The sequence below is a fragment of the Cupressus sempervirens genome, chromosome 1, assembly GCF_028749045.1.
Source record: "Cupressus sempervirens isolate cs-2001-9-10 chromosome 1, ASM2874904v1, whole genome shotgun sequence".
NCBI classification, from domain to species: domain Eukaryota; kingdom Viridiplantae; phylum Streptophyta; class Pinopsida; order Cupressales; family Cupressaceae; genus Cupressus; species Cupressus sempervirens.
In genome coordinates, this window is record NC_143118.1 from 181223887 (window position 1) to 181234304 (window position 10418).

General features: G+C 36.9%; 1 protein-coding gene across 1 annotated transcript; it reads left to right on the forward strand.

Moving 5' to 3' along the window:
* Nucleotides 1-464: 464 nt before the first annotated feature.
* LOC149576736 (uncharacterized) lies at nt 465-9608 on the forward strand. The gene is made up of 6 exons (XM_089819412.1): nt 465-1173; nt 2484-2883; nt 8039-8096; nt 8242-8325; nt 8406-8547; nt 8827-9608. Exons 1-6 carry the CDS (start codon nt 976-978, stop codon nt 9205-9207), a joined length of 1263 nt encoding a protein of 420 aa, XP_089675538.1. The 5' UTR covers nt 465-975; the 3' UTR covers nt 9208-9608.
* The last annotated feature ends 810 nt before the right edge of the window (nt 9609-10418 follow it).

The window sequence follows — 10418 nt, forward strand, 5'->3', positions numbered from 1 at the left end:
TTTTAAAATTCATAATTCAAATTTTAATCTTACCTTTTCCACCATTATTATGAGCCAAACTACCAAACATAAGATGTGTTCATTGTTTTCTCATTTTAAAACTATTGTGATAAGCAAATTTTAAGTTTTACAATGAACATGTAATAATGTACTATTCAAAATTTATATTCAATCAAATATCTTATTTCATTCATATAAATATAATATCAATACCCAACTCTTTCAATCTAAACTACATGATTATGTATTTGCCCATTAAACTTAAGCTATTGATCATTCTCTTCCTCATTAGATTTGGCTCCTAATTATTTTACAGGTTTATTTTTAATTATTTAATTATTATTAATTATTAATTAACCTCATGTGATTTATTACATTACAAGAATAAACTAAGTCCACAACTAAATTGAATAATAATAAAATTAGAGCTTCATTAAAACCACACGACACCTTTATCGTCACGGACTGGATTTAGCAAAATGATACGAAGTCTGACGGGGCCAGCTCTTCCACGGGTGACCGGCAGATGTGCGTCGAAGAAGAAAAACTTATTTACAGCGCCTCCTAATCCCTCACAAATCTCTGTTTTCCTGTCGCAATGTTTGTATTCAGACAATTTCTCCTGTCCTATTCAAACAGATCGGAATGCAAATGATGAGGTTACATGAATTAAAATACCAGAAAAATGAGGTTTGTGACACTGAATGTCGTAAGCATGAATCTAGCGGGTTTGAAGTGGACATAATATCGAAACGGACCCTCGAGTCGGTTGGGCTTTCTCAATTCATGGAGTGCAGTTGGTGAGTGAAAGAAAGACAAAGCAAGGTGTAATCAAATATGAGCAGCCGCTGGGTAATCAATGTCAAGAACAGCAGCGGAAGGGGCAGCAGTTAACTGCAAATGCGACTGATTGTGCTACTGCTAACCATGGGCAAAAAGAACATGTCAAGCGGGTAAACCCACGAATCGACATTCATGTCTGGAGAAGGGGCAAGGAGAAATGTTGCAGGCGGAGGAGCAGCAGGCCGCCCGGTTCTTTGCCCCGCCGGCAATAGGACACCCAAAAACTCACCAGCGAAGTTGGGTACAAAGCAGCAGCAGCAGAAGAATGAGGTTTTGAAGCTGAGTCCCTTGTCCCCAAAGCATCCTAGTTCTGCTCCGGGCTCCCCTGAGGTAATGTAGTACTGTCATTTTGCCCTAAATTTGTATGTACTTGCTTGGACTTTAACTTTGGTTCTTTAATTAACTCACTAAAGTCCTATTGTGAAGGCATTTGTATTTGCTTCCCCTTCTGCTTGGATAATCTTAGCAATTGAAGATTTTGCTATATCTGCAACTCTTTGCAAAGCTGTTTTTCCTTGATTTGTATGGACTTGCTGGGACTTGAACTTGGGATCTCCAATTAACTTGCCGGAGTCCTCTTGTGAGGGCATGTGATATTTGCATCTCTTTTTGCGCGAGTCCCTTATCAATCGGAGGGTCTGTTGTATCTGCAGCTCTTTTTAGAGCTGCTTTTTTCTTAATCTATATGGGCTTGGCGAGACTTGTGGTTGTGATCTCCAATTTTCTTGCTGGAGTAGTATTGTGAGGGCATGTTGTATTTGCCTCTCTTTTTGCTTGAGTGCTCTTCGAAATTGGAGTGTCTGGTGTATGTGCAATACTTTGCAAAGCTGCATTTCTTTAATTTGGGATCGAATTGCATGTAAAACGTTTCTTAATATTCTGTGGATCAGTTTGGACTTGAACCTAATATCTCTCGTTAGTATGTCTCAAAAAAATTTATTCGACATACATGTTGCACATACCAATCAAATACCTTTCAAACTTTACATTTTGCTCACAGTTTAATGAGACCCTTTTCAGAGAAGAGATCTTTAATTTCTGGATAGGTAGTTCAATTTTTTTTTGTGTCAAATCTATGGTTCCGCAGCAATTAAGCATATTGATACTTCTCTCAGGCCACTTTTCTTTGCTTGGAATTTTTAATTTATGAGATGAGATAATTTTGGAGACTCTTACTTGACAATAAACCTATGACACTTTTAACAAGTCATGCTTCGTTGCTTAAACCTTTATATTTGTTAATGAAATGATGAAATAATTAGGACTCAAAAGGTATGTGCTTTATCAGTGAGACCTTTATATATGTTAATGAAATGATGCTATTTTCTTTAGACTAATTAATTAGGGCTTAAAAGATGGGTTGCTTTACCAGTGACCACCCTCATTTACTATCTGCTGTGGCGTCTTTTCTTCCAACATTTTTTTATTCGCAGTTTACCAAGTGGACCTTTTTGGGATCAAGGAAACTAAACTTTTTCATCTATATAAATTGTTAAAATTTCTCGCTGTCCAACTTAAAAATTTAGTAAAATTTCCTATTGAGTCTTTGAATTTATATGTTATTCACATCTGTATCTCTATGATTTTCTACTTTTGATGAGTCTCTAGTTATATCAAACCTTGACAAATTATCTTAACAGCTCAAACATAGACTGGCAAAGCCTGGCTCTGGCGGTAGCAGTCCTAATGTTATGTCCGGGTATAAACTGGGCAAGATGGGCAGGAGCCCCATTAAGAATGGAGAGGTGTGCAGATCTCCAGGCAGCTCAATAGGGAGGTCACCTGAAAGCTGCAATGTTGCCAACAACTTGCTAAATAGGGTTGGTGGTTCTCTGAACTTGTCGTCCTGCTCCTGTTCTTCTGCAGATACCTCCTGTACACCCAAGAAGTTGAAGCAGAGAATATTGTTGCGTACTTCAAGCCAAAATGGAGGAGCAGCACTTCATGATAGCACTCCACGCTCACTTCCACCTCCAGGCACTCCACACTCACTTCCACCTCCAGTCAAGAATCGATGCCCGTGGATTACATCATTCAGTGGTGAGTTCAATTCCATTATGTTACAGATTGATATAAAATAATCTCTATTTATTTTCCTGTTTAGAACATTGGATGTCTAGTTTGATAATAAATTGCCACTCCGAAAGTTTCTCTTTAAAGCATAGGCATGGAGGATTAGCTTTGCAAGGTTGCCTTCTTTTGGGATCTGGATGTTTGAAAATAATCTTGAAGGAAATTCCAGAGATTTCATAAACAGCTTTTATCGGGGTAGTGACAAGGGGAAATCCAAATTCCTTCGTCTACGGTTCTAGCAGAATCAAGGGTGTGCCATTAGGAGAGGTATCATAGCATTTTGTGGTGTGAATACAAACCAAATACAATACCAAGCAACATAGTTGCAAAACTCGCCAAAGCCAAAAACTCACCAAGGCCTGAAAACGAAATTTTGGAAAAACTTGGCTAGTTTTCAAAAAACTCAAGAACTTAAAAAATTTCTTAAATTCTATTTGAAAAGCATTTTATTTGCAAAATTCAATGAGAAGTTGCATCCAATGAGTCAATAAATGAGAACCTGAAAGAAACAAGCTTAGTCTAGATAACAAAGTGGGTACAAAATTGCATTCCCAGGAGGAATGTTGATGGCTGGAAGCAAAATAGTAAAATGATTTATGTAAAACTAAAAGTAAATACATCATTACAATTATATCTTCCTATTGAATTATTAGGATCTACTGCAAATGTATTAAGAACTACCATTGTATGTGGTATGTGTGTTCCAAATGCAACATCCTATTAGATTTATATCAGATAATTAATATAATAATATATTTAATCATATATATTAATTTCTCTCATATATTTGTATTTCAATTTTATCTCATATAATTATATATATGTTTATCTGGCAGAAGCTATCAAACATCAAGACTCCCTCTTAGCTAGGGAGGATAAACACAAGACATATATTACATCATTGGTAATATTATAAATTTTAAGGATATCTCATTTGATATCTCAGAAGTTTTCCACCATTTGATATTGCATTTGATATCACAAGTATTGGTACTGAATGAGTACTCAAAAGGTTTTGATATCACATCTGATATCAAGAGTATTGGCCGCCTAGAATATCAATGATATTCACCAAGTACTCAAAAGGTATTGATATCACATCTGATATCAAGAGTATTGGCCTCCCAGAATATCAATGATATTCACCAAATACTCAAAAGGTTTTGGTATCACATCTAATATCAAGAGTATTAGCCTCCCAAAACATGAATAATAGTCACCAAATACTCTTTGAGTAATGGCCTTCTAGAATGTTGAGATGCAAGACATTCACCATATACTCAATTTGTTTAATCTCATAATACAAGTTATTGTAAGATTGTCACCTTACAGTAACTTCTGCAAATTCAAGTGACATCATTTGGAAGTTTTCACTTACTCATGATGTACACAGGGGTTAGGCCCATTAGAAATACATAACCACAAGGTATATTCATGAATCACAATCCTCATGAATGCTACAATTTATTAATCGCTGGAGAATCCATCTCAACATGGTTCACCCCCTTTGAATCAATACAACCAAGATCATTGAAGGTTGATTGAACCATATCCTCTATCTGCTCCCTCTCTTTCAAGGATGCCTCTAATGAAATGCCAGACTCCCTCTAAATCTCAATCTCCCTCTTCTTGCAATAAGATTCTCCAAGGAAAAGATCAAGGTAAATATCTCTTATAGTACATATTGAAATAAGAGAAAGACTAATATAATACTCAATAATATAAATCGATGTCTAATTTAAATATATACATTAATCTATTGTCATTAATGCCAATTTTCCAATCTCTTATATTCATTTATTTCATTTAATATCTCTCTTATGTTCTTGAATATAACATAAATATGTCTCTATAAATAAAATAACATAAATTTATGTAAAATGAAGCAAATTCATAAACTTACCTCACATGAACTTTACTTAGCGGTGTTTATGTTCCATGTATCCCTAATGTGGAAAGCAATTCACGCACGAGTATAATCTTCTTTGGTGGTCCCTCCATGTCACTATTACATTCGTGCAGAATTGGAGACATTAGGTGATATAAGGCACTGAAACCTTGTTACTCTCCTAGCCTCTATAGCTCGGCCTGATTACCATCTACTAATTTATGAATACATGAAAAATGGCGCCCTCCATCGAGCCTTATCGAAGGTTGGAGAAGGGACATTAGAGCTATCATGGCCCGCTCATCATAAGATCGCCATGGGAATTGTTGCCAGTCTCCAATACTTGCACTTCCACAGCACAACGGAAACATCCTCTTTGGCGAGGACTTTGAGGCCCACGTTGCTGATTTTGGCCTTGCCAAGGTGCTTCCTGAAGCAGCCACACATGCCACCAGCTCAAATGTAGTGGGAACGGTTGGGTGCATTGGTCCTGAATATCATCAGACCTTGAAGTTAACGGACACATGCAACATCTACAGTTTTGGGGTTGTTCTTGCTGTTTTAGTTGCAGGCAAAAAATTCGTATGACAATTTCTTCCAAACGATCCCTCAAGCCATCTTTTTCCCTTCACACAATCATAACATTGATGCCTCCTCTGTTGATGATCTGCTTCACAAGGGCTGCCTTCTTCCTCTAATTGAAGTACTATACAATTGTATTACACCAGCACATTCAAAAACTCTTCAAGAATGTCTTGAAAGTAAAATTGCACAATCAAATACAAATATTTGTTGCAATTAAAAAATGCATTGTCTAGTAATTGATTTGACCACTGCTGCAGCCACAAATGATATGCACGAAAATATGGGCTCAAGAAAACGAATATGAAACCACCACCAATGTTTTAAATGGTGATTCAAAATGAGAATTTGTGATCTGCTTTACCAAACGCCACCAGCTAATCACAAGGCCCGATCTATAACATTGCAGCTACCAATGCCTCCTCAGTCGGGTAAAATGCAGTTGCCACAAGTAAAGTATGGTGTTTCCCTTTGTGACATTTTAATCACCACAAATAGATGTTGTAAAGCATGGATGCTAAGCAAATGATGGTGATCAGAAAACAACCATTAAGACCTTAACCAACATAAATACCAATCACACAGTCATACCTTAAAAAGTAAACCAAGACCAGTATATGATGTACTCCAAATTATATTCATGTGCTTATGCAGAGTTGCTTTGAACTCGTGTCAGAACATTTCATATTGACTAATAAAATAATTAATGACTGTGACTGTGCCATTGCAGGCATAGTAATTGCAGTATTCTTCCTAAACAGTGAAGTCATCAACCTCCACATTCATTAAATGTTGGTTACCTCATGCCATCAATAGAAAGCATATGTCTTTCGGTTTCATATGTACAATCTTGAGAAGAAATCTTGCCTAAGACGATGTATTTTTCTCATATCTATATCACCCTTTGCAACAATCTTAAGCCAATCTTCGAACTGAGTTGATCCCTAAGATCGAGGTGCTCTGATACCATGTTTAAGTAGGAGGATCTGCTGCAAATGTATTAAGCACTGCTATTGTATGTGGTATGTGTGTTCCAAATGCAACATCCTCTTAGATTTATATTGAGAATGTCTATTCATTAATGAGATAATTAATATAATAAGATATTTAATCATATATATATATATATATATATATATATATATATATCTGACAGAAACTATCAAACATCAACACTTCCTCTTCCCAGCTCTAGTAAAAACTAAGGGAGAGGTAGAAGTTGAGGATCTGGTCCTGGAAGTCTGCACTGGCATGACTGTGCCTCTTGCTCGGTATGTTTGACTCAGTCTGTGGCTTGTCCTCCATCCTGGATGTAGCTCTGCCTCTAGCTTATCTTGGCTCTAGCAATGACAACTCATTCAACTCAATGCCATCTAGTGTGAAACCAAATCTATCTCCCTCCTCTATGGTCTGCCTTTCCAAATCATTGATGTCATCCTCTTCAAAAACCACCTTCAATCCACTTCATAGTTCATATTGATAAAAATCAGTTTGCTGGTGTTGGGAAATCTATTTTCCCCCTCTCAGCAAAATACAAGTTAAGAAATGAGAAATGAAATTAATTTGGGCCATTTTTTTGCCGTTAAGTGCAATTATAAAATTATGACCAAGTTTTTAACAAAAACTCACCAAGTTTTGGCAAAAATTCAACAAATACTCGGTGAGTTTTTGCCAAAACTTTGACAAGTTCTTGGTGCCAATAAAAGTTGTATAAACTCACCAGGCCAGAAAAGTCTGCCAGTTTTTGTGACTCAGAGAGTACTCTGCCAGCACTACATCGATGCCAAGCAATACTTGCAACTTGAGAGGAGCTGGTATGATGAGTAGATGATATGCTCTAAAGAATGGAGAAATAAGGAGGAAGATTTTTCTGAACTGTTAACCATTGGGAAATTGAAAGAAGCAGATGGTAGAGAAGCTTTGGTTCTCAGTTAGAGAAGGAGATCCCAGCAATAGCATGTCAATTTAATGGTCATGCATGGAAAACGCAATCCAAATTCAGGTCAGTCACTTTCATCATCTAGCTAATGACAAGGAAAATGAAAAGACATAGACTGTGAAGAATGTATGTTGTGAAAGGCGTGTAACATTTCACCATTCTTCCCTGATGGTACTGAAGAAGTTATTGGACTGTGTAGACTTGAACAATACTTAACTTGATTTGTGCTCGACTGAATGAATCAGCAGTTATATATGTATGAAGTATATATTAGAACATTGACAAATTGAGCGCAAATAGCCTCGAGTTGGATGGCAGCTAAGCTGCAAAAATTTTATATAATTTTTTGTTAGTGATGACTGGTCCATTAGAATTTACAAGGTCTCTGCAAACTTAAATTTTATGTTTTTGTGTGTGTGTGTTTGCTATACACCTGTATCCATTTTCATATTTGTGTCCAAATGCATTTTCATGTATATGTTGTGTGTACACACATATTTAACTCTGTTTTTAACCCGATGAACAGACTTGGAATAAACTGGGCATCACCTTGCTTGTATATTGAAGTTATTGATCAGTGCACCATTAGTTGTCTCACCATCTTGAAGTCTTTCCCATATATCTTTTACATGGTCATACATAGAATGAAGCAACAGAGAGGTGATATTTTTTTCATTCCAGACTTCTTCAATGAAAATTTATTTTGAATGCAGATCCTGCATATGTTGCATTTCATGATAATGAATGGGGAGTTCCTGTACATGATGACAAGTAAGCCACCTTTACTGCATTGAAGTTCTGCAAATTTGAACTGTCTATCCAGCATTGTCGATGCACTATACGGAGTGGTGCACTGTTCAATTCTATTCTTGGAAGTTTCTGAATAAGGAGTATTCTGCTCTGCTCACAAATGCAGGGCGCTGTTTGAACTTTTGGTACTGTCGGGGGCTTTAGCAGAGCTGAGTTGGTCTTCCATTCTGAATGCAAGGGACGTTTACAGGTATGTATGCAAATATATATTTTTGACTTCCAAAAAGAAGTCTTATTCACTTCAAGGTGATAATTGGCAAGTTACTGCAGACAGGTGTTTGGTGGGTTTGATCCTGCAGTGGTGGCTACCTTTGATGACGATAAAGTTGCCTCTCTCATGTATGTAGAAAACTCTGTGCTATATGAAGGAAAGCTCCTTGGTATTGTCAACAATGCAAAGCTTGTCCTTGAGGTATAATCTAGCCACAATCTAATTTGATGTGATGACCTTTTATGCCAAAACGAATTCAAGTCTGCTTGTCTATCTGGTGTAATTGAACATGAAAAATTAACTGTAAAACAAATGCACTTACATTCGAGCTGTAAGTTTTGTATATAAACTGTTCTAGGCTTCCAGGTTATCTAACACGTTCCAAGTTTTAGAGCATTCTTGTGCTAACTACCTAGCTGGTAGGGATGTAAGCTTGGTAGATTGTGTAAATTACTCATTTCACTGTGCTTAATGATGCAGATAGTTGAGGAGTTTGGGTCATTGGACACATATATGTGGAGTTTTGTTGGATATAAACCCATAATAAACAGATTTCGGTATCCCAGGCAAGTCCCAGTGAGGACACCTAAGGCAGAAGTTATCAGCAGGGATTTACTTAAAAGGGGATTTCGGTTTGTTGGGCCCATGGTTGTATATTCATTTATGCAAGCAGCGGGGATGACAAACGATCATCTTGTTCACTGTTTTAGATGGGAGGAGTGTGTTTGGATTTCAAGAGGACTACAGGTTGGGCAATGCAATAAAATCCAGACAGAAGAAGTTTGTGAAAATGAGAGAGAAAGCATTTTACCTATTTCATTTGACAAGGAAAGCATAGGGAATTCCCACCAAGACTTGTAATACGAGAAGATCCTTCTATTATACCTATGACTCATTATCTTGGCTTGTTAGAAGACACTGTTTTGTACTCTACAGTGATGCAAGCCATGATACGGGCAGAAACAGTGTATTGGATCAACTTCACAGAATGAAAGATGTCACCTCATACTTGTAGTTGTGCATATGGGTTACCAAAACCAACTGGGGTTTTCACCATTGTAGCCACTTTACAGGGCCCTCAAACCCACTGGAAACTTGTGGAGTTGTAATGTAGATGAAATTCGGCTAAGGCTTATGCGCCATGTATATCACTGTGCCTGCTACTTGTGTGAGTGGAATGCTTGTTCACCATCTTGTGGGTATTTCCATCAGGAATGGTCAGAAGGTTTTATAAAGATTTTTTATATTTGTTTTACTAAGAAGCGTAGCTTGTCTATTGCAGATCAGAGCCCTGGCTTCACTGGTCGGATTCACATTTCTTTTAAAGTGCACGGGAAAAATGTCTTGTAGATAAATTTGTTTACGTGGATACAACCCTTCTTTCATTCCTTGCAACAACTTATTAATTATTTTGCTCCATGCTACTAGGGTTCCATTCAAATTAATTATTTTTTTATGATTTACATGTAATTTTTTGACCTCACAGACAACTCAATAAAAAACTTGTTACCTCCCTTTTGGATGCATTGTAGAATTCCAGGGGACAGTGTGTTTAAAGATTTATGTTTCCTATTGCTCCTATAGCTGTGTACCAGTCTATTTAATTGTAAATTTGTAACTCACAACCAAAGTTGAATGAAGCATAAAGATGTTTTTAGTGCATGGGTACATGGCACATATAGAGGATTTAGTCGTCATTGGATCGATGGAATAATTAGTCTGATGGCATGCATATTGCAACTTGTTTGGGTTAGATCTTCCCGGAGTGCCATGGATGACATGTCTTCCAATTTTAAACATCTACAAATGTTTTTACTATTGGTGTTGAGATATCATACATATGCTCTGACAATCTAAGTGCCAAATTGTTTACAGGACTAATTTAGTTTTGCAATCATGGATCAAGTTATTTGCTGTGGAGGATGACCTGAATCCTGTTTCTGATTTTCAGTTTCATTGATATCATAGGTTGGTGCTAAGTAAATGATCGCTCTTCTGGTTCTTCTAATTCTCCCTGCATTGGACAGATCTTGCTTGAAATAACTTACACAAATTACTGCCTCATGTGACAC